Raw genomic sequence first — 24979 nt, 5'->3', positions numbered from 1 at the left:
TTCAGGGAGTTAAAAACAGGAAACAAAAAATAAGATTAAAAAGAAAATCCTTAGCAGCCTTTAAGAGTTTCCATCACTGGGAGAGGTAGCCGAGGCAGCACTGGAGAGATCGCCTGGGAGGGGGGTGACAAAGAGGGAAAGCGGGTGGGCTGATGAACCCAGCTACCACCCAGGCCCAGCACTAGGACTACAAGGCAGCCCACCTCAGCACCCACCTCATCTGTGAAATCATCTGTGAACTGCTAGCGCACGTGAAGGGGCCGAACCTACAGATCCAAAGCTACAGGATCTCTACGACCCAGTGCAACCATAGGATGGATATCCAAGAGGCTTCCCAGAGAGGGAGTAGCAAGGGGGTAGCAGAAGCCAGAGGCCTCGAACCAGACTCGTGGCAACGAACACTTACAAGTGAAGATATATGAACTAAAGGACAGATATACTGTGTGACTCACTGGGCAACACTATAACTTCGATGCCAATGTTTTTTTTATATTTGCTTTTTTGTTCATTTGTTTTGCTTTGTTTGGGAGGGGTGTTTCGTTTTGATTTTACTCTTAAATTTCGTGTTGTGGGGAAGGTTGCAAGGGCAGAGCGTGGAATCGAGGGTCTGGGAAGATGACCAGAATCGGGGCTGCATGATACAAAATCCTCAAAGAATCAATCAAACGCTTTATAAAAAATAAATAAATAAATAAATAAAAAATAAAGAGTTTGCATCAAGCTGGGGGTGGGGAATGCTCACTCACATCAGTCTTCAGGAAATGGTTTATGAGAGTGGTTTCCTTGGTAACAACAGGAAGCCAAAAAAACAAAAAACAAAAAACAAAAAAAAACACTGAAGAAGCCAGTGTTAGGGTTGGAGCTTTAAACTTCGGTTTCCATGAAAATGTCAACTCTCAGAGAAAAGATTTCTCGGGGCTGGAGACAGCACCAGGGCAAGGTGCCTCTGTACTACCACAAATGTCCTTTGAGGGACCCGAAGAAAGTGGCTCCACCCTTCAGCTGGGCTTTTAAAATTCAACACTCATAACGCAAACAACCGCAGGCAAGTGGAATGCCACGCACTGTCGCGCCCCCAACAGAAAACCTTCCTTTATTAGAATCACACACCTCTCCTCACACTGACGGGCCTGGGCCTTTCTTACTTTACCCAGATTCCACCGGGCTCCCGACCTAGCTCCTGTCCTCACATGTGGCACCCCGCTCTCTGCAGTAATAAAATGCAATGGATCTGAGCAACTGGTCACACCCTAAAGGGTACTGGCTTCAGAGCCTAAATCCAGCCCACAGCTCCTCCTCTGACAAGAGAGAAGGAAGCTGGCATCTCCATGAGGCACCTGGACCACCCTCACCAAGCATAATACACAATTTTACCAACTAGATAGTTTGTTTTTATTCCCTGTTCTCCTGAGGTTACGGTCAGGGTCCTATGTCCAAAAGGACAGCATCAAGTCTCGGACAGATTGGTAGAGTACTTCTCTAGTGTTCCGCAATTGAGGAGTGACGGTACAGGCCTGTCACCCCAGTTCTGATGAAACGGAAGCGAAAGGATCAGATCTTCAAGGTCACCCTTAGCTCCGTGAGGGCCTGAGGACAGCCTGAGCTATCACAGAGACTGAAGAGGCAACAATCACAGAGGCCCAGGCCTCTGCATTCTTGCTGTGGTTGTGTAGCTAAGGGTGTTTGTGGTCTCCTAACAGTGGGAGTGGGAGGTGTCTCTGACTCTTTCCCCTGCTCTCGGGACTCTTTTCCTCCTACTGGGCTGCCTTGTCCAGCCTTGCTATGAGGGCTTGTGCCTAGTCCTATTGTAACTGGTTATGCTGTATTCAGGTGATATCCCTGGAGGCCTGCTTTTTCTGAAGGGAAATTGAGGAGGAGTGGATCAAGGTGGGAGGGGAGGGCAAGATGGGGGAAGGGAGGTCTGGGAGGAGGGCAGGGAGGGAAGGCTGCAGTCTGGACATGTATGAGAGAAGAATAAATAAAAGAAGAAAAGGGGAAAAAGAGGAGCATCTAACTATATACTATATACATAAGAATATATATATATCCCTTTTTAAAAAGTCATCTTTTGTAATGGAGTTATATTAAGACCCATGACTTTATTAATAAGAATGTGACAGAAGCGTAGGGAAAAAGGAACATGCCCGAATAGCCCTGGTCGAGGTGCTGAGAGTCACGTAAGACTGTACTCAGAGAAAATCCATTCTCTTTACTGTCAACACTGAGCATAACTACCTTCTTATTTTTTAAATAGAGAACATATAAACCCACCAAAACAAACTCTGATTGGCCTTTTAAAGTACCGGGAATTGTCTTACAGCTAATACGTTCTTGGAGAGAATCTCCCTGAACAGAATTGAGTGCAGCTGATGTTGTCCTCTATCGACTCAATTCTGAATTCAAAGATAATTTTAAAAGATGGGGTCCTTTAAACCTAGGGCTGTCTCAGGTTTGAGAGGATGTGTTTGTTTATTCAATCTCTGTTTTACATTTAGTGGAGGGTACAGGCAAGAGAAAGGCACGGGTGAACAAGGCAGTTTGGGTCTGGAAGAAGTGCCAGCCCAGAATCTGCTGAGGGAAGACTCCAACCCTGGCTTGTGCTGGGCTCTCTGCAGAACCACATGCCACCTCCACGGCCACACTGTCACTGCCAACCAGAAGGCCCACAAAAAGATACTTCCATCGCAGTAAAAGGCAGGCAGTTCCCGGGCCTGAGAAACACACTTGTCTTAGCTTCTGTTGAGCAGAATGGCTATTTCCAAACCCTGACAGTGCTCTTCCAGACAGAACCTTCCTTTGTGATGTCTGGCATAGTATGATCTCAACTCACGCCATGGAGCCCCACACCTCACAGAGCAGCGTGTGTCCAACAACCAGGCAAACCGAGAAGCTTCTGCTGCAGGTGACCAGGGCCATCTTATTTCACAAAGAGAAGAGAGGACTGCTATACAGCAACACTGGCAAGCCCCAGCTGCAGATGTTAGAAGCCCAAGCATACGTCCTCGGTTCTGCTCATGTCTGAGCAGGGATGGCTGGGGCAGACCGAGTCCTTTGTTAAGTAAGAACCTGGGGACAGCTCATCACACTGACACATCAGTGTTCCCTAAGAGGCTCTGCCTAGCCTGCTAGACACCCAGGTGAAATGGAGGTGTTCCAGGGGCACTACAGTTTCTGGCCACAGCTGAAGGTTGCCTGGTTTGGGATTCTAAGACTCTTATCAGCCAACCAAACAACTCAAGCTGGCCATGACTATAGAGGGGAATGGCCATTTCCACCCCCTGGTGACGCGCTCTCTGAAGGACATCATTCCAAAGCAAAGGCGCACTGCATTTTGGAATGGAAAAGCACCCTAGGGCTGGCCAGCACAAGGCTGTGGGACCACAATGCCTATTCTTTCCCCTCTATTGTCCTCCCACACCTGTTCCTATCCCTGTCATTTTTTTTTCTTTTTTTTTTTTTTGGTTTTTCAAGACAGGGTTTCTCTGTGGTTTTGGAGCCTGTCCTGGAACTAGCTCTTGTAGACCAGGTTGGTCCCTGTCATTTTGAACTGTTGGTTAATAAGTCCATATGGTTTGATTGAAAAGGAACAGCTCATAAAACAATTACTTGATGCTGGTGTGTGTTTAAATGCTCATTGTGGACCCATCAGAAAGGAACTCAAAGCACTCAGTCGCAAACCGAGATCCACGTGTTCTCTAGCTTTGGCCAAAGTGCTTTAATCTCTGAGCATCAAATTCCATTCTAAAATGGTAGGAATGGTAATGTTCACACTTCATAAACTTAAGCTTTCAGATGCAACATGGAAGGTGATTAAGAACCAACAATACAGAGCTAAGCAATTCTTTAGGAGTCATATAGAACAATGAAATAGATCTGAGTATATCTTCCTAAGCTTAAAGCTTTCAAGTCTGCCCTCACTGCCCACAGGATAAAGTCCAGCATGTCCACCAGAAGATCTGGACCTCACTTCCCATCACATACTCAACATCTTAAGCCACACCCTCTGAACTACCCAAACGCGCCACACCGATTGTATCTTTATGCTCTTGCAGTTCGCTCTGCTACCACAGCTCCACTATAACCTACAGTCCTCAGGGCCCAGCATTTCCAAGAAGGTTTCTTTTAGTCTCCACACTCAGCAAAATCAGCACAGAGTGGCACTCCTCTGTGTTGTCCAAGCATTGTGCACACACCACCATAACCTACATAATGCTTGTATAACGTGCAAGAAAATAATGCATGCATTTGCCTCTTCCTCTATACTGACAGCTCTTAGCAGACAGTCTTTTATGTTCCAGTGACCCCAGGCTCTGGCAGTGCTTATCACATAGTAAGCACTTAATGTGACCTGTATAAATAAATAATGATAGTTTAAAGAAATCAAAACTTGAAAATGAAAAACCACCTTCTCTAGCATTTGGACAGTCCATATTTAGTTTATTTGGAAGGCAAGTGCCCAGAGCAGCTTCTGCTGGCCTAGGATCCAGTTGGCAGGACCTCAACAATAATATCCAGTAATTCCGGCGTTTAATGCCTTATTGACAGCGATGATAGTCACCAACCATACAAAGTCTTCCCACAGAAATGGAGCGATCCACATGCCAACGTGCCTTTCAGTCAGCACTTTGAAAACCACACCAAAGATGGGAGCGTGGGAAACGCCAGGGCTCTGCCATTGCACAAAGGTCCTCAAAGTCATTCAGAGTGTAGACAGACTAAGAAGTCACCAGTCCATGACAGCATCATAAATCAGGGGACTATGACGATCTTCAGAATCATTTCATTCACATCTCAGGCTCTAGAGAAGATGTCCACTGTGTACGCTGTCCCAACCCTAACTTAGGTAGGGCTCTTAAGACATAACCCAGCTATGCTCTGTTATAGACTCCAAGAAGGTCTTGCTAGTATATTTACGCTTTACCTCGATGCCACAGGAAGGAAAATCACTTCCTTTCACCATAGTCTGGGTGGTTACTTTTAAAAGTTCATTTAGGTCTCTGTAGACAGGAAGACAGAAACAGCCCAAGAAAAGGAGTCGTGAATTGCTCTTAAGAGGAAGAGTGGATGGAAGAAAACATGAGGGCAGAGGATCCAGGGATTTACGGTTTTAAATAGAGATGGAGACAGGAAATGAAGTGAGAGAAGCTGGGCAAGATGCACTAACCAAAAGTAAGGATATGCAAAGAATCTCTATGGAAACCAACTACTTTTTAAGTATTTTTTTTTTGTTTAAAAAAATTAAACACACACACACATGCACACACGCGCACACACAGAGTCTGAACACAGAGACCTCGCATTAGTGGACAGTGATCCCTCTAGAGAACGTGAGTTATTAAATGAAATCTCAGTACCAAGAATGGGATATCTCACTGCAAGGTTTTGGTTAGGGAGGCCCCAGAGGCCCCTGAAACAATACAGTTTTGACATTGCTCTTGGTTATGCAATACAACTAGACGATAAGACCTTATTGCTGAAAACACCAGCGCATCGGTTGAACAACATAGAGAAATCAGCCGGAACTGACCTGGAAGCTTCCTCCCTGCTGGCTGGCTTAATAGTACCAGAAGGTGCTCTGCTGGCCACCAGGGGAGAGGTGCTATCAACGGTATGCCTGCAGTCAACCTCCATGCAACAATACCAACCTGCCAGGCAGGCTCACCCCCTGGTGCAATAGTGGCACCAAGATTATAAGAGCAACCAACTGGTTTGGGCTTGGATTTGAGGCCTACTGCACAGGAAGGAATTTAGGCCTGATACTTTAAACCTGGCTTTGCTCATAGCTCAGGAGGTCACAGGTCCTAACATACTATTGTTGTTGTGCTCAACGGTCATACAGTCAAACTGCCTCATAAATATCTATGCCCAGACCCATCGATGGCGCTGACCCTCAGTCCTGGCTTCTCTCTGCAGTAGTCACAGCTAAAGTAGAGATTCATAGCTGATTAAAGTACTGAGAATAAGTGTTTCTGCTAGGAAGTGCTCAGCCTTCAATACATATCTAAGCCCCACAGCCCCCAGGACTCAGAAAACATCGTGGAGGGGCAGAAAAAGGAGTGACACGCTGTCTTTAGAACATGGCATGGCCATCACACCCTTAAATGCACTGAAGTTAGAAAATGAGTCAACATTCCAACAAGCATCACCAACTGGACGCAGTGTCCAGAGAAACGGGGGTGGGAGAAAGGACAGGAAGTAGTGAGGGAGACGTGTTGGAGGTACGTGGGGTAGATGGGAGGAAGAGATGAGTTAGGGATTCCTGGGGCACTGGGAGGGAGGACTCGAGGTGAAGGTTCCTCGGGAGAGTAGAAGCAAGGAGTTAGGGGTCCAAATAATCACGATGTATTTTTTTTTAATGCTATTTACTATTTTATTGAAACTGGTATTTTTTTTTTTTTTTTTGGTTTTTCGTGGCAGGGTTTCTCTGTGGTTTCGGAGCCTGTCCTGGAACTAGCTCTGTAGACCAGGCTGGTCTAGAACTCACAGAGATCCGCCTGCCTCTGCCTCCCAAATGCTGGGATTAAAGGCGTGCACCATGACCACCCGGCTTACAATGTATTTTTACACATATGAAAAAAATGGGTTAAAGATAGTCTATTTTTTAAAGGTTTAACAAATGTGCAATCAGGCCTTTGTCTGCCTAACAATTTCTTTACAAGGGAGAATAAGGTATTCTTCATTGTTACCAAATAAGTATGCCCACATTAGGGCCACAGTGCCTATGCTGGGCCCCCTTCTTCTAAATGGTTTCTTCATAGATCACCGTCTATATAGTCAGTTACTGAGGGTTAGGCCCTATCTTCACAGAGACCGTTTCTTTTCAATTTAGCTTTTAGTGGATACAGAAAAAAAAACACAAAAAGCGTACACATTAATGGGGATGAGATTGTCTATTTCTGACATCTTAGACTAAGAAAAAATCCAAACATCGAAAGAACACACACTAGTGCATAAAAACCCAAAGACGATTACCACTGCTTGTTAATCACAGGGTTGGTTCCTTCTTTTCTAATGGAGTGCATCCATTTCTAATGACATTGGCACAGAGGTAGCTGGATGTATTTAAGCGGCCTTCATGCTTAGCACAGCATGTGGTAAATGCTATTTGCTTCCGATAATGAAATTAGGGGGAGAAAGAGATGGAAATTCTGGCACGTGTGATTAATCTCACCATAATAATAATAATAAAAAAAAAAAAACTATGCGCAGCTCAATCACGGGGGTGGGGGTGGGGGTGGGGGAGGCGGGCCTGAGTAGGAGCCAGCCAAGGAAGACATACCTCAAAACCAGAGAAAACACGCAGAGAGAGGCAAAGGAGGAAAAGGACATGAACTAGCAGTGCCGGTAGCCAGGACCGTTCATTCAAAACAGCTCAAACCTGGCATACTTTCTCCTGTCGGTTGTCTAAAATAACCTCACTGAGAAAGCCTTCAAAATTAATTGATGTCTGCAACAAGAATGTGAATAAGCATCCATCTCAGCAAGGAACATTGCATGCTGACGTGGAGTCTCCCACGCAGGTGTCTGGGGTCAGAATTAATCTAACAGATGTACCAGGACTGAATTTCATGAATTTCAAATAGGTTAGTCAGCTCAGCTCCTGAAAACAACCGATCTAAAGCAGGAAAAAAAACAAAAAACAAAAAAAAAAAACACTTCGGTCTTTTAAATCCATGGCCGCCTATGTGGGTGGCGTTATCAGGACCTCTGAGCACAGAACTGCTGTGGCATTCCGATCTGAAGGCGAGGGAGCAGGCGATGCATGTCCCTCAGCTCTGTCCAGATGGCAGGCCCCGCCCGCCACAGCGTGCTCCAACCTGCTCCTGCTTTGAAAGGGCAAGAGAGAGCAACGTGAAAATTGCTTCATCGCCCTGCTGCTATTTTGACACAAAATCCTCCAGGGCCAAGGCCAGTCACAGCAGAAAGGGACTGATCTCTGAAACCCACAGGCAAGCCTGAGGCTACCTGTTTGGAGGAGCAAATGCTGGGGATGTGGTAGGAAGGATGAAAATGGGTTAGGCGAAGTTGAGATTAAGGCATGCTGTATCGCACGAGTAGCTCCCTGGCCACCTCCATAAGGGGACTTCGTGGTGCTGTAGAATATCCTTTGATGGCAAGAGCAGCCTTGCGCCTGTAAGACTCTATTCTCACAGTTATTATAAAAGAAACAGCTAACGATGTACAACTACAGCCCTGGGCCACACACTTCTTCCTTCAAAAGCCAGGGGAGCACCGTACCTGTGGTCTCTTTAGATCAAGACAGGAATGCTTCAATCACAGCTTACCTTGCCTCTTCCGCTCTTAGAGAACAGAATAGCCCCACTGAAGAGGAGACGAAAGAAACGAGGGAAAACAAACACCGAGGCCGAGTAATGTGACGGCCATCACAGCGCCAAGGCAGCCATTTAGGGTTTGCAATTAACAGGCCCCTTCTTACAGTTGAGGCACACTGATTGCCGGGCTGCAAATGTCACTTAATGTTTTCATGAGTGGAGAGCCCGAGAGGAAACAAAGCGGCACTTACCTTTGACAATCTGTTTCGCACAGGCACTGTACACCTGCTCTTGGGTTGTGTTGGGCGGCAGCACTCTGTCAAACACATATGGCTTCCCTTGCTGAAAGCAGATGAAAGAAAAGGGTGGAGAAAACACATTAGGGGTTTAGGTCTAAAAAGCACTAATAGTAGTAGTTAGACCACAGGCAACTAAATCACCCACCCGTTCTACCAGGCCGTCCCTTTCCTCACCACAGAACCCTTACAGCGTGAGCCACATGCAGGCTACACGCATGGATGGTGGATGTCAAGGGCCTGAAAGCACACATTCTTAAATCTGGGCCACTTCCCTGGATTTGTGAATTGTCCCATTAAGGGGAGCTGATAGCTAAGAGGCCAGAATGCAGACACAGGAAAACACAAAGTGCCCAGGGATGGAGTAAGGTGACAGAGATGACGGAGCTAGCAGGACGGCTTGGCTACAGACGTATTCATTTGGAGGACCATGAAAAGTTCAGAAAGGTGCACATCAGGAAGATGCCGTGAAAGAACATTCTAGGCGTGGGATGAGCAGACAGCCAAGGGTCTGGTACATTCAAGAAATGAGGGGGTGTTGCCAGTGGGGGCTACAAGAAGATCAGAAGCCGGTCATGATGGGTATGGCTGGCCAAATATGTAACCAAATAAAACCTGCCTGTGTTGTATTTTCTGCAGGGACGATGCGATCGGATTTAAGAAGCCATTCTCAGTGGAGAGACAGCACAGCTATTGTCCCACACAATGCCATTCCCTTGCCATGCAGAAGCAATGCCTAAACTGGATTGAGGCTTCTAAAACAAAGGAGCCCTTCTATGCAATGAAACAAGGCATTCGGGGGAGGAGGGTTGGGTAGGGGTTTGGTTGGCAGCAGCATATGTAAAATTCTAAGAAACCTCTATTCTGGGGGTGGGGGTTGGTATAGGCAAGAGCTCTACCACAGCACCAGTTAGACCCTGCTGCCTGTCCCTCGCTGTTCAGTAATGACTAATGAGTGTCTCAGTGTCAGACAAAGTGCTGAGCACTGGGGAAAGTGGGGAGGACGCAGGTCCAAACTGCAGTTTCCTCTGCCAACCGTGCCCAGGCAAAGAGAAACTCTCCTTTCACAGCCTGATCCACAAACCCTGAAGAGGAGGACAGAGCCCAAGAGAGGAGCAAGGAGGGCTAAAAGCCATGCCTCCTACGAGTCAAGGGCAAACTGGCTCCTTGAGGAGACAGCTGCTCTTCAGAGCTCAAAAAACAAGGCCTTTTACATCCCACAACCCACACACAAGTGAGCACAAAGCATCAGAAGGGCTTGATGGTTCCTCGTTCATCACCACGAGTCCAGGCACCTGGGGACGACATCCTACGCTTTTATGCCTTACGTTTGAGCTTTAGTCTTTGAAAGCAGAATTGAGTCAACGAGGTAAACAAGCTATTTCTAATCTGGTCTTAGAAAAATGGAGAGATTTTTTTTAAAACATAGAAAAGAGGAGAGGGAGAAGGTTTGCTTTATATCCGAGGCAGAACTGCAGTCGTTCTGATAAAAATCATGAAAGGAATAATTTCCTGTGCTTTCTTCACAGCTTTGTGTCCTGGTTGATGAACCAGGTGTTTGGTGGGCTAACCAAGAAATATTCCTTACCAAAATCCTTGCCTTTCTTACCAGCTTTATCCACTTTCAAATTCAACCAATTATCAGGGGTTGGAGATTGAGTTTGGTTAAGAGTGAGCATTGCTCTGCAGGGTACCCAAGTTCAGTTCCCAGCACCTGTGTCGGGTGCTTATGACTGCCTGAAAATCCAGCTCCTGGGTGGGATCAAAGACCCTCTTCCGGTCTCCCTGGTCATCAGAGCTCATGTACACATACCCACACACGCGTACACAGAACAAAAATTTAAAATGATTTAAAAAAAAACTTTTTAAAATATACATCCACTACCAAAAGAGTAAAACATAAAACTAAACCTTTACAGAGGGCTGAGGGTGGAGCTGAGCGGGGGAGCTCTTACCCAGCATGCCCAGGACCCTGGGGTCTGTCCTGTGCATTGAAATAATGGAAGCAAACATTTCCAGAATTTGCCGAAGTCATCCACTGAGCCCTCTAGAAACTTAAGACGATTTTTACTATTTCTCCAGATTTAGAGAGAATGACAGTGTAGACTGGGCCGCCCCCAGCACATCCTGCTTCAGTTTTAGAGACCGTGCATTCAGTGAAACAGGAAACATGCCCTAGTGGATGACACTGCACAGCACAGGATGGTAGGGTGGCCAGCTTTGTCGTCAAGCGTAAATGCTTGCTGTAAGTAAGGTAGGGTATTTTCCTTTAGGAGAGGGAGAAAGCGAGAATTCATCACTCTCTTTTAAAAATGGTATCAATCATCAATTGACCAACGTGACACTTGTAAATGATCTCAAGTTAACCCCCCAAAGCAACCATCTTCAAGATCTTCCAGCTGGGTTGACACTGAGGAAGGAAGAAACTCTGCAAATAATTTATTCCAGGACCCGTCTCATCAGAACTAGCACGTTAGTTTAAAACGTAAGCATTTCATGTCCTTCATGCATTCAAGCTTGTGGTTTATTTTAATGAACCTTAAATGATTAAGAGATCGGGAGATTAGCATTGTTGTTGAATATTTTCAGAGAACTGACTTGTACCACCTGTATATACAATTGCCCCTCTTCTTCCTCCCCCCACGTTTTAATAGTAAGAATAGCTCAAAATACGGAGCAAAACAGAAACAAAAATCCCTCTGCAGAATCCCAAGGAGACAAGATTCTAATGGTTCTGGTGCCGCCATGGCTGAGGATTCGGTAGGCAGGCGACAGCCCCACCTGCCCTGCTCTTTGCAGCTACGAACAACATTCAAGCAACGTTGCTGTGTAGGTATAACCACTGGCACTGGGGCCTGGGTCGGACTACCATTCACCAGCCTCGGAAAAGTCTTTTCCTTCCGGGTGTCCCCCCCAGAACCTGGGTTTCCCCAGCCCCTCTAAGTACCTGAGCCAGGGTCCTCCGCTAGCATCTCTAAATACCCAAGCCAGGGTCCTCCACTAGCATCTCTAAGTACCCGAGCCAGGGTCCTCCGCTAGCATCTCTAAGTACCCGAGCCAGGGTCCTCCGCTAGCATCTCTTCCTGATGTGTAGGTGTACTAGAATGGTCGAGTTCTGGCCTAGATGCGAGCCTCTGCGTTGTGCTTCTGACTTATAGGAAATTTAAATGACTATTTAAATCCTTCAACCCTTATCTAACACTCAGGCTCATATACCTACTAGAGAACTTCACCTCTTGGGGCACCATAAGCCTCCCAAACGTTTTTTATTTCTTTTTTAAAGATTTATTTGTTATTTATAGTGTTCAGCCTGTATGACTGTGTGCAGGCCAGAGGAGGGCAACAGATCTCATTATTAATTGTTGTGAGCCACCACATGGTTGCTGAGAAATGAACTCGGGACCTCCGGAAGAACAGCCAGTGCTCTTAGCTGCTGAGCCATCTCTCCAGGCCTAGCCATCCCAATTTCACTAGCCAAAAGAGAATCATCATTCTTGCCATATCTGAGCATCCCAGGCATCACCTAGATACACTCAACACCTAAGACTCAGCGTGTACCAGAGATTCCCATCTGGGATACATCCCAACAGTTATCATCTCTTAGTATCTACACCATGCAATTCTATCCATCAATCTCTGGCAAAGAAGACCCCAGGCCCCCTAGCCAGTCACCCTGCTGTTCTTCCTCCCTAATGATCCATCCCCATCATTGGGCAAGGTGAGTATCCCAAACCCAAGATGGCATCACTTCCCCATTTGTGACTCCTGTCACACACACACTAGACTCTGCGCCCAGGCCTGTCACTGCAGTGTGGCAGGCCCAGCAGAACCTCCTGCACCCTGTTCATTCCCTGCTATCTTTGCTACCAACCTTTCTTCCCCCTTGGGATTCTCTTAGTTCAAACCAGCATTAGACTACCCACTTAGGAACAATTGTCTTAATTTGCTTTTATGTTGCTGTAATAAAACACTATGACAAAAAGCAACTGGAGGAAGAAACAGTTTATTACATGTTATAGGTTAGAGTTCTTCATCAAGAGGAGCTAGGGCAGGCACTCAAAACAGTAACCTGTCGGCAGGAACTGAAGCAGAGGCCATATGGGAACGCTGCTCACTGGCTTGCGCCCTGTGGCTTGCTGAGTCTGCTTTTCTATACACCCCAGGATCACCTGCCAAGGAACAGAGCTGTCCAGAGTGGATTGGGCCCTCCCACATCAATTATCAATCAAGAGACTGCTCTGAAGGACGTGCTCACAGGCCAGTCTGATGGCAGCATATTCTGAGTTGAGGTCCTCTCATCTCAGGTCACTCCAGTTTGTATGAAATTGACAAAAACAAACCAACACATTCTTCATATCTCATAGTCTTCATCCTTCAGGGCTTCCGTGATTTTAACTAAAGCAACCCCACCCCACACTGGCATAACAATTACCTGGAGATTTGGTTTGCTTCACGATGAGGGAGTGTATGACTTCTTCCAACCAATGAAACCATCGCAATGAAAGCATTTATCCTGCCGGAAGGGAAGCTGCAGATCCTAAGCAGGTAGGCAAACCCACTGAGCCTCATGAAAAGAACCTGGATGACACTCTCTGCACTCCTTACTACTGACAATGAAGCTTGCCAGCCCCGCCGCAAAGCCTCTCTGCACGGCAGTGTAATTGCACAGGAGCAGAAGAATAAAACTAATGACCTACCAGGATTGCAGACAAGAAAATAATAGCAGATGGTCCGTACACTTCCCTAGTTAAAATTAAAAACAAAAATCGTGCCACCAGAATTCCTATCAAGTTGTTGGGAGCAAAATGTCTGTGAACCATATGGCCTGCTATTAATACAGCTGACCTGTTACCCAACACCTGTTCCGCTGCCTGCAAGGAACTCAAGTAAGAAAGACCACGAGGAGCAGAAGATCCAGGCATGCTCAGAGGATGAGCACCATAAAGTTAATTATTCCCACAGAGTATTAATAAGTAACCCAAGGACAACCTTAAAGACGGGCCACGAGTCGTGACCAAAGGTGGTGCTGAATGTCCCAGACAACTCTCCCCACCCAGGCATGCTCCATCCTACTCCTCACAGAAACTGGGTGTTCCTGAGATGTCACCACCCCATGTCACCGAGTGGCAAGCCAGTCACAGTTCCAGCTCTATGCTTTGTAGAAATAGAATTTTTTTGTTTTCGTTTTTTGTTTTTTGAGATAGGGTTTCTCTGTAGCCTTGGAGCCTGTCCTGGAACTAGCTCTTAGAGATCAGGCTGGCCTTGAACTCACAGAGATCTGTCTGCCTCTGCCTCCCAAGTGCTGGGATTAAAGGTGGGCAGAAATACTTCTGAGGCTCTGATTCTAAGTGTCAGTCCTTTTCATCAGTGATTCTCACCCTGTGAATTGCTACCCTTTCCCCCTATTTTGTTTCAGTCAATTCTAAATTATTCCTGAGTACACACAAATAATTAGGCCAAGGAACAAAGAGCCAGTGCTGTAGCAGCTGCGATCCAGCCAAATACGTACAGCAGCTGTTCAATCTCCTTACAGCGACAATGTCCACCTCCAGGAGCCTGCACATGGCCCAGCCAGCCATGTCCTTAAAGTCCACATCCCTGGAGCACTGCCACTGTCCTCCAGAACACGACAGATACCTGCCTAATGCAGCTTTGCCTCGCACTGGAAGATAGCGTCCACTCTCTAAAGCACTTTCCCTCTGTTGGAAGCAAATAAAAGGACAGGTGTGCTTGCTTCTAAAAGCTGGATGGATGTGTCTTTTATTTTATTTTATTTTATCTAAAGATACCCAAGGTCAGGATATCAGGAAAGTATCATATTAGTCTACACAAGAAGAAAGGAAACAAGAGACAATCATGGGCTGTGAAGGGTTTGCATATCAATCTGAAAGAATGTTTTGAAAACCTCAGCTAAAAAGCCCAAGTCCTTGGGCTAGTATGGATGGTCACTGTTTACCAACAGAAATATATTTGCTAGAAGTTTGAGGGTTAGTTGTCAAAATACAACTGACACACAACAATCTACACCCTTTTGTGCAATTCAGTGCAGTGAACCCACGAGCCCTACATCGTCACCTAATTCCAGAGCCTTCCTACCACCCGCAGAAGAACCCCTTATTGCACTAGCAGCTGGTCTCCCTTTCCCCACACCCCCTGCCCTAGGCAACCACCAATCTGCTGCCAGACTTGACAAAACAGCCTATTAGAGGTATTCCCTGTAAATCCTTCCCTTTACGGGGAGGAGCCATAGTGTGTGGTTTTCTGATCCACTTCCCCTACCTAGTATGTTTCAGGCTCCATCCACAGGGCATCATAGCTTCATTTCAAGACCAAATAATATTCCACTGATTGGACATACTGACTTTTATGTACTATTCATTAGCTAGTGGGACAATTGTGTTGCTTCTACTCTGGGGCTATTACGAACGTTCACATACAAGGTTTTATGTGAATCTATGTTCCATCTGGGAATGTATCTAATAGACTTGCTGGGCCATAAAACAGCTCAACATTTAACTTTAACTTTGAGGAACTGGCAAGTTATTTTCCAAGGTAACTGAACCATTTATTATCCCCACCAGCAATGTATGCAGGTTCCAATGTTGTATACCCTTGTCAACACTTGCTGTTGTCTGTCTTCTTTATTACCCTTCAAAGTGGGAGCCAACAGAGGCCACATCCAGGTTTCCTGAGAGGATCAAATATAACCACACAAATAAAGGATCTACAACAGTGCCCAGTGTTCTAGAAGATGCTCAAGATGGGGTCAGTGGTATTTTCTAAGGCAAGGTTTGAGGCCTGATGATTAGCTTAGACCAACAACTTGAATTGCACCAAACTTCTCAAGCAGTGAGCCTTCAAAGGGAGAGATGCAGGAGAGTGAACCTGCATCAGAACTTTGTACCCTGTAGTCCTCGCAATTCCCAAATAAAATGCAACATCAACTCTTGGGCTCCTCCAAGCCCCCAAGTCTGTGACTTCAGAGCTCAGCTCCAAAGAATGAGGAGAGAGAGACAGATTCAAAAACAGTGCCCCCCCCCACCCCCAGAACAATTCTGTACATTCTTCAAGAATAAATAGTCCCATGGTTGGTCAAAGAACCCATGCAAGAAAGATAAGGAACAGGGTGTGATTCAGGCACTCAGGGTCTCAGTAACTTTACTGCTATTGCTTTGGAGCCTTTCAGGAACGTGAATAAACTGCCCACTGCCAACATGAAGCAGAGCTCTAAAGACAAGACTCAGCTGCAGGTCTTCATAGACTGGCCTGACCGTCTATTGCCTCCTCCTGCAGACCTTGGCCTGTTGTGTGTACTGGCAGTTGGAGTCCTCTGACCACCTACAACAAATAGGCTCAACCCAGCAGTCCTTAGCCAATGGCAGATAAAACTTAGAGGTCAATACTTTATCTGTCTGAGCTAAATGTGGTGAGAAGGTGTCACGGGGCAGGTATTCCAACTGGCCCCCAAGAGTTTCAGTTTATCATGGCGGCAACTCCAGAGAAGCCACACCCTGGCTTCCTTTGTCCCCTGCCTTGCTTCCTTCTTCAGTGTTTCTTGGGTTCATCTCTCAAAGTAACCTCACTTTGCTCCAGTCTCAATCTCTGCTTCTATGGAACTCCAGAATAAAGTGGAACCCTGCATATTTTTCTCCTTTATGTCCAGCATTCAGTAGGTACAAAGGGAATCCAGATTGGTGAAGTCACTGCCAAACACATCACGTGACCATCACCCAAACTGCACAGGCACGGTGGGGAAGTGAGGAGGGGAGGTGTAGAAGCTGAAATCATTGTTAAAATTCAGCTAGCTAACCTAGTGTAATGGTCCATGCCTGTAAGCGCCAGCAATTCAGGAGGTTAGAGCGAGACCACTTGAACCCAAAAGTCCAGGGCCAGCCTGAAAACATACCAAGACCCTGTGTCAAAATAATAAGAACAATAAATAAAAATAATAATATAAAACAAACAAACAAACAAATAAATAAAATAAAAATTAACAAGCCATGCCCTGGAAAAAGGAAATGCCTTTTCCTTCACATGGGTGCTGGTCACCTGCCAAACTGGAAACATGTGGGGCCACACTTGCCCAGAATGTCACTAATCCCTAATTAGTACAAAAACAGCCTACTAGCTGCTGAAAGTTCTGGAATAACAGAGTACTTTGCGTTAAACAGTCCAGGGCAGATTCCCAATGCACGGGGTATCAGGGAGGCAAGAAACAGGGTGGCTAGGACTCCATCATACTGTGTGGGGGCATAGGAGAAACTTGTTGTCTCTCTTGTACGTCAGAAATCCCACATTCTCAATCTCCCGTTCCTAAATGTTAAAGGTCCTGGGAGTTCCCTGTCTTCCTATACCCCTTATCTCTCATCACTACTCACCGACCCTATTATTTGTCTGGAAGTTACTAGAAAGTTCCCAAGGCAGAGGTAGAGGAACTCTGTGCAGCTCCCTGGCCCTTGTCACACCCGCCCCAAGACTGGCGAGACTCTGCCTTACAAGGAGACTCTAAAATGGGGCCGTCTTCTCCGGTCCAGCTGCACACTCTCCTGGCCACTTCCCTGCCTGCACGGGGATGGTGCTGTCACTGGGGCTATAAGCACTCAGCCACAGGGCGGTCGGTCGGACCGCTGTCCTCCCCCACATTGGCTCTTCGCCCTCAGGAAGGTGGCTGGTGCCCACGCTGACTGAAGCCAAGGCTGCTCCCAGGGGACTCAATAATGAAGCAGACGTCCACAAAGCAGGGCCCGGCTCCCAGTGGAGTTGCCAAGGCAATGCCAACCACTTCACAGATCGAGAACGAACAAAAGCAACGCACAAGAATGAATCTTGTAAGCCTTCTCCTTGCAGGAAACCAGGCTGCAATTCTCTCCATTCTGCCAAAAGCCCTGCTGTGTGGACACGCAGGCACTGTCAAGATGGCAGACAGCTACAGAAAACTGTTCTGGAAGGCAAGCTGCCAGAGAGATAATAAAGAAATTCAGAATTATCACCTGGCTAACAGAAGAAGGGAAAGAGAAGTATGACTTCTTTTAGGGAGAATAATGGAGACTGTTTCAAAGACACAGTGATTTTTTACTTCCAATCAAAGCAACATGCATTCCTTCCTCTCCCGGTTTCTGGGCTCTAACCTGCCAGAGTGCAGAGAAGGGCAGAGAAGGGCGGTGTGGTTGGTCCTTCCCCGGAAGCTTGCTCCTCCCATTGTAGCCACCCAAGGCACTTACCTGTGATTTCCATCTCTGTGGCTCTAACATGCTGTGACAGTAATGGGACACAGGAGTCAGTTATTTTTTCACAAGTGGTTTCTACCTCAAACATATAGAGCCCCAGAGAAGGTTAACTTGAAGCTTCAGGAGTTCAGTGTTCGCCGAGTATGTATGTATACTCAGAGAAAGGAATAAAAACCTCTGCTATGGTTATCTCAGTAGATTTGGTGCCCTGTCAAGGTCTGAGGAAAAGATGAAATTTCTTCAGAGAGGAAGGAGGAAAAACACATTCACTAAAGGCAAAATGGGGAAATTATTTTTGCCAGATTTACAGTAACATGGGCAATGTGTGCCTTCTTTGGGGGGCATCGTGCCCTGGCAGAAGCTGCCAGGAACAGGAACAAGTACTCAGACCAAACCTTCCTCAGGGAGGCTGAGGCCTTTGGAGGCACTAACACCAAGGCCACATGGGAACGCACGTGACGTTGATAGGAGACCTTCTGACCAGACCCTCACTTGACTAGCTCAGCAAACCATGCTACACATAACCACACAGAGTAGAATTAGTATCTTAGGCATTTTCTCACTGTTGAGAAACAGTTCTCATAATTACAATTCCCTACCACATTGGATGACAAGTTTACTTTTGTGGGATGTTCAAGGTGTTTTGTTTCTGTTTGCTGTGCAGAGGTGTGGGGTGAAAACATTAGCCTCCATGTCTGAGAAAGAATGGTTTCCCTGGGGTCTGCAGAAGGCAGCGATGTGAGCTTAGGCACACACCAGAATTCTGGTTCCCTGTCAGGCATTCCACCCATACAACCATACTTCATCTTGTCATTGTTCCTCCAAGAACACAGTTATTCAATGATAGATTTTTCTAAGAACTCCACGCAGTTGGCCAAATCTGTGATCTTAGACAACGTATCGATATTTTCTGGGCCGCCTCCTCTACAGAAAATGAGAGGTGGAATTCCCTCCGGCTCTAATATGCTATAATAATAGAACATGTCATGTTCAGAACATGACACGGCACAGCGCACAGGGCAAGAGCTGCTCTTCTCTGTCAAGATCATTTCTGTAAATTGTGGGGAAAGCGTCTCACGAAGAAGGCATGGTGACATTGACTAAACCCAGCAGAATTCAGGAGGCTCGGTTAGCTATGTCTTGATGGCTAAGGCCCCACGGAGGACGGGTGGGATTCACGGATGCTCAAAAGGGAGGGATTCTGGGTGCAAACTGGATGCAGACCTCTGTCACCTGTTCTCCTCATACCGCTCCGGATTCCATCACGTCATCCTGCTCCCTCTCAGTCTGTCCCCTTCCTTTTGTCCTCTCTGCCCTGGAGGTGCTTTAAGTATACCTGTAGCTTCAGCCACAAGCCTCACAGGGAAGACACAAACATTCACCTCCAATGCAGAGTTCCAGACCTCCGTTATTAATTGTCTGACAATAATAAATCCAGCTGAATGCCCCAACTTCCCTAAACACAACGTGGAGTTGACCTCTGTGACTTCTGGGTCTCTGGCTGCACTGTCAGCCAGCCACGGATCTGACGTACTTCTAACTGCCTCTGTACCAACACTCCTCCCTGCCATGACTGTCTGCATGATGGGGCATACCAGCAATTTACACAATGTTAACCTCTTATTGCTTATTATATTCTAGAGATGATTTAAAGTGTAGGAGATGTGTACAGGCTTCACGCAAACACTATGTGATTTTACACGGAGACCTTGAGGTACCCTGGAGTCGGTCCCACACACAGATGAGGAGCAGCTGTAGGCTGACAAGAGAACTCACATGTTTCTCCTCCTCTGCCTCTTCTTTCTATCCTTATCCCTAGTCATCAAGGTTAAGACGCATAGGGCCATCTTCTCCACATCAGCGTCAGAGTGGTCCTTCATGCCTCTGGTCTCTCTTGTTTTACATCTCAGCTATTCTTACCACTTTTTGTCAAAACTCTTGCAAGCACCTTCCAAGCGGTCATCTAGTCTGTCTTGCCTTCAGTACATCTCTGTATCCTTTTCCCAATGCATCTTCCTTGGCTAACGTCCTTTTTAAAGGGGCTCAGCAATTTGCGGGGATGTCTACTGTACTACCCCACAGCCTGCAGCAATACTTTTCACAACCCCCAAGCGAGTCCTTCCCCATCAAACACCCTGGCAATGGGCTTGCAACGTCCCCACTGCCACCCCACAGTTTGCATCATCCTCTAATTTGAAGCCATCCCAACACCTTGACCTTGTTTTCTGTCAAAATACCGTCCATCCATTAAGAAGCATGCCAAACGTTCTCTTTTCCAACATGGGAATGCACTCTTCTCTTGAGACTCTTCGCCTCTCTCCCTTCCTCTTCTTAGGAGCCAGTGGGATGCACACTGCTCCGCTGGGTGAATTGCTGTCGCTTGTTCACCTTACAAGCTTCCTTTCTCTCCTATGAGCATCCACAGTAGTCCTCCTCCAGGGGGTCTCTGATCACAGCCTACTGCAGGCAGCGGGCATCTGGAAGCACCAGGGTTGTGGGAAGCAAGCAAGATCCAGGGTTGGAGTGCAGGGCAAGACGGGGCGGATGCATTTTAATCAGCATGCTAGGCCCTCTGCTGTGGACATTTCTAAGTAACCACACTTTCGTGTAAATTGCTACTCTGCATTTTACAGGGAACAGGGTGAGATTCAGAAAGCTCCCTCACTTGCACAGGGTCACAACCTACATGGTTTGCTTCCTGCATTGGTTCTGAGAACATGTAAACAAGGGACAGTCTAAAGCAACCCTCTAGCTTACCTTGTTTTTAAATAACATTTAAATCACTAATTCTGGAGGTCACATAGCTGAGCGGTGTATTGTTTGTCTCCTGCTAGCTTTGTTCTGGACAGCACTTTGGATGCAATGTTGTAATGATAGTTGTTGCCTGGGTTAATTTTCAGAAACTCAAAGGCCACGTTTGCTAAAAATCACTGACCCTTCATTTAAGCCTGCATAGGGACCCGGTGGATAAGTGAAACCTAACTAATGATGCCAAGATGAAGAAAATGGAAAGATTGCCAAGATTTATAGGGGCATCATGACCTGATAACTAGGGACAAACCAACTTCCATGTTTCCCGGTGCCCCCTCCAGACCACCACAGCAGCACGTGGAGACCCTGTCACCAGCCTTTGCTAGACTGAGATCCCGTCCTTCTCTGAAGCTCACGGCAGGTTAACATGGCTCTTTCCATGCCACTACTGACATTCCAAGGAAATCCCTTTTGCCTTGTTCAAAACTCATCAGGCCCTTGTCAGGGCAGTAAATAAACCGATTTGAGTTCAGTAATAAACCAACTTTTAAAAGGCACGTAAAACCACTGTAGAAAGTGCCAAGCATGGTACTAACATCACAACCTTCTGAGAATTTTAGTTAGGAAATGTGTTTCCCACCTCACTCCTCTCTGAGTGCAGTGCTTAAATATTCATTACAGATGCTTAAATAATACAGTCATTTAGAAATGTCACCCCAAAAATATTGACAACATAAAGTCTGTGTGCCAAAACAGTCTTCCACCTTGAATGACCATAGCAAAGCCCCAAGGGGAGGACTAAACACCCATCGTAAGACAGGGAAAGCAGAGGTCAGAAAGAACACTTAACATTATTTCCACAGTAGCAGAGGCAAGAAGGGCTGATTTCAGAGCTCACAACTTGACCACAAAGATACAATCCTCCGCATTTCAATCCAGCACTTCAGCATGGACAACTGAACAGGGACTTTCTGCCAGGTTGTAACTGTGGCTCTAGAGGATGTGACAACAGAGCCAAGGCCTGAAGGCTTGCCAGCTTCTGGGAAATCAAGGGCAGAGTGCTCCAGACAGAGGTAACCGAAAAGCGGCCTTATTTTAAAAAGCCCTTGATCCGCTGGAAAGTGGGCCACTCCACCCAGAGAGAGCAAGGCACAGGAACAGCTGGAGAGTTCAGAGAGCAGGGCTGGGAAGCAAAGGAATGGCCTGTTCTGGTTTCTGTTTTGCCACTCTGTAGAGGCCTGATGCTTGGGAAGATAAACTACAAAATAAAATAATCATGAAGACCATTGAGGAGACAACCGCAGAAATCCTGAAAGAGCTCAGGCAGCAGCATAGCAATGAAGACAAAAGGAGCTGGGTTGGGAGGAAGGCAACAAGGCAGGCACGGACAACTGAGAACCATGTCACAAGCTCTTGTAGAAACTAGGAATCTAATTTATTTATTGGTCATTTATCATTTCCAGTGTCGGTGCTGAGCGGGCCAAGAAAGGCTGTCCATCTTAACCTGACAACGCTCCAGAGACTGCGTCTTCTCTTTCCACCTTCAAGTTCAAGTGTGTCAGCTAGAAGCAAAGGAGAGAGAGAACCCAGGGATCCTGCAAATTGCCAATTACACCCACAGCAATTCCACACAACTGTGGCATCACCTGTGACATGACAGGGACAGAAGGTCAACTCCTCAACATCTCAACATGTTCAATGGTGGGTGGCAAATCCATACCCAGTCCCGTATCTGACCCCAACAGTCACGCTCCTTCACCATGGCAGGCACCTCTCGTGTGAGGTGGAGGGGTGACCGTCACAGTGGCTAGAGTGGCCAAGAGCTGCATGCACACACTCCCGATCGCCTGAAACCGCTCTGGATCCTCGCCCTTAATTCGGTCTCTCCCATTTCATTTGACAAGTTTTGCTTTCTCCTTTTTATTTATTTATTTTGAGACAGGGTTTCTCTGTGTAAAAGCCCAGAACTCACTCTGTACACCAGGCTGGCCTCGAACTCACAGAGATCCGCCTGCCTCTGCCTACCCAGTGCTGGGATTAAAGGCATACGCCACCACTTCCCAACTGACCATTTTTTCTAAGTTCAATATCTGTACTTCTGTAGCATGTAGCTATCGGTTCTCCTGATCAGGCACCTGCTAGATTCTAGGAAGCCTACCGTGGGAAAGAGACATTTCCCAAAGACCAAGTGTTCAGGGTCTGATGAGGAAGACAAAGGGGTAAAAAGTACGAGAAGCAATTGTCTTTCTTTTCCTTCCATGACGTACTTGAAAGTTCTATAAATAGGTGAAAATTCAGATGAGATTTTTGAGGACTTCGCTGCTTTTCTGCCACACTGGCCTCGTTATGCAGATAACTTCACAGATTGGTTCCATTGTATTATTCTGTGCTACTTCTGTCTGATGAAAAAGGTGTCAGTTAAAAAAAAAGGGAAGTCGCACATGAAATAAGTCTTCTATTTGCAGGAAGTGTTCAGAACGCCGGCAGCGCTGCTCTGCACCGCCCTCCAGGGTCAGGTCTCCACAGCTCTGGAACCTAGCGTGAGGGGGCTGTGCTGCAGAGCCCAGCTCTCCGAATCCTTGGCTGGTCACATGGAATAGGGATTAGGATGCCCACTTCTGAGTGGGAGAAACTGAGCTCGGGTGACGATACACCTTGAACAAGATTTGAACCTAATTACATGTGGGATGGAACACCTTGCTCTTACCTCCTCTCCCATTCTGCCGAGGTCAGGATGGATCTTTAAGGGGGCTCAGGGTTAGAAATAATTGGCAGGGTTCGTGGGCTCAACTTTCTACTGTGTGGAGCAGAGCCATTTTCTGGGATGGCTGGTGCCCACTCAGGGAATTTTAAAGTTAAACAGAGATACTGCTCTCTACCTCCCCTAATGGAGGAAGAAAAGGTCTTCATTGTCCAACTGGCTGGGGAAGCTAAAAGGAAGAATGTCCAGATGGTGAGGTCTTGAGGGACCCACGGGAACTATGCTGTCTGTAACTGCTTACCAACCATCAACGCCTCTGTCACACAGCCCCCCTGCCACAAAGCCATCTTTCTTTTTTTTAATTTAATTTATTTATTTATTAAAAATTTCCACCTCCTTCCATCCTCCCATTTCCCTCCCACTCCCCCCACTTTTCCTCCCCCTCGGTCTCCAGTCCTAAGAGCAGTCAGGGTGCCCTGCCCTGTGGGAAGTCCAAGGCCCTCCCCCCTCCATCCAGGTCTAGGAAGGTGAGCATCCAAACAGACTAGGCTCCCAAAAAAGCCAGTACATACAGTAGAATCAAAACCCGGTGTCATTATCATTGGCTTCTCAGTCCGCCCTCATTGTCAGCCACATTCAGAGAGTCCAGTTTGATCACATGCTCATTCAGTCCCAGTCCAGTCGGCCTTGGTGAGCTCCCATTAGATCAGTCCCACTGTCTCCGTGGGTGGACACACCCCTCGCGGTCCTGACTTCCTTGCTCATGTTCTCCCTCCTTCTGCTTTTCATCTGGGCCTTGGGAGCTCAGACCAGTGCTTCAATGTGGGTCCCAGACCCAGAAAGAGGAATATGGTATGTACTCACTCATAAGTGGATTCTAGCCATAAACAAAGGACATTGAGTCTATAGTTTGTGATCCTAGAGAACCTAAATAAGAAGGTGAACCCAAAGAAAAACATATATTTATTTTCCTGGATATTGGAAGTAGACAAGATCGCTGGGCAAAAGTAGAGAGAACAAAGGTGGGGGTAGGTTGGGGGGAAAAGGAGATGGGGAGAGAGAAGGGAGAAGGGGAGGACTGGGGAGAGCTTGGGGGAATGGGATGGTTGAGATGGAGGAAGGGTGGATATGGGAGCAGGGAAGAAGATATCTTAACTAAGGGAGCCATTTTAGGGTTGGCAAGAGACTTGGCTCTAGAGAGGGGTTCCCAGGTGTCCAAGGGGATTTCCTCAGCTAGGTCTGTGGGCAGCAGAGGAGAGGGCGCCTGAACTGGCCTTCTCCCATAACCACACTGATGAATATCTTGCATATCACCATAGAATCTTCATCTGGCGATGGATGGAGATAGAGACAAAGCCATCTTTCTAGGGGTTTTCCTGAGAGTCCATCTTGTCCATGGTTGGATGGTAACTCCCTGCAGAAAGGTGGGTAGGCCTTTCTCTCCAGTCTATGCCCACTTGAATCATTGGAAAATGCATCTGGCTAACGCTTCTAAAACAGTCATGTGAGCTGCCTGGGAAGAGCTATCTCTACCCTTGGGAAACCCCTGGATGCCTGCTCCAGATCAGTTCCGCATCTGTGGCCGTGGACAGCACTGATGTCAACAGTGGCAGCAGAGACTCAGCAGGCTGCAAAGATCGGAGATCAAAAGGCTGGTAAGACCTCCGACAGCACCTCCCAGTCTGCAGCGAGAGGTGGCCCCCTACACTGACCAGAGAGCTGACCACACAG

General features: G+C 46.9%; 1 protein-coding gene across 1 annotated transcript in view; it reads right to left on the bottom strand.

Moving 5' to 3' along the window:
• The window catches only part of Kif5c (kinesin family member 5C), a 159914-nt gene that overhangs the window by 102750 nt on the left and 32185 nt on the right, over window positions 1-24979 (bottom strand). Inside the window, exon 2 of the mRNA XM_005346393.3 lies at window positions 8525-8615. Coding sequence (XP_005346450.1) covers window positions 8525-8615 — 91 coding nt within the window. The remainder of the gene's footprint in view (window positions 1-8524; window positions 8616-24979) is intronic.

The sequence above is a fragment of the Microtus ochrogaster genome, chromosome 4, assembly GCF_000317375.1.
Source record: "Microtus ochrogaster isolate Prairie Vole_2 chromosome 4, MicOch1.0, whole genome shotgun sequence".
Classification (NCBI taxonomy): Eukaryota; Metazoa; Chordata; class Mammalia; order Rodentia; family Cricetidae; genus Microtus; species Microtus ochrogaster.
The sequence above is the reverse complement of the archived record's forward strand: the minus strand, read 5'-3'. Positions and strand labels throughout refer to the sequence as shown.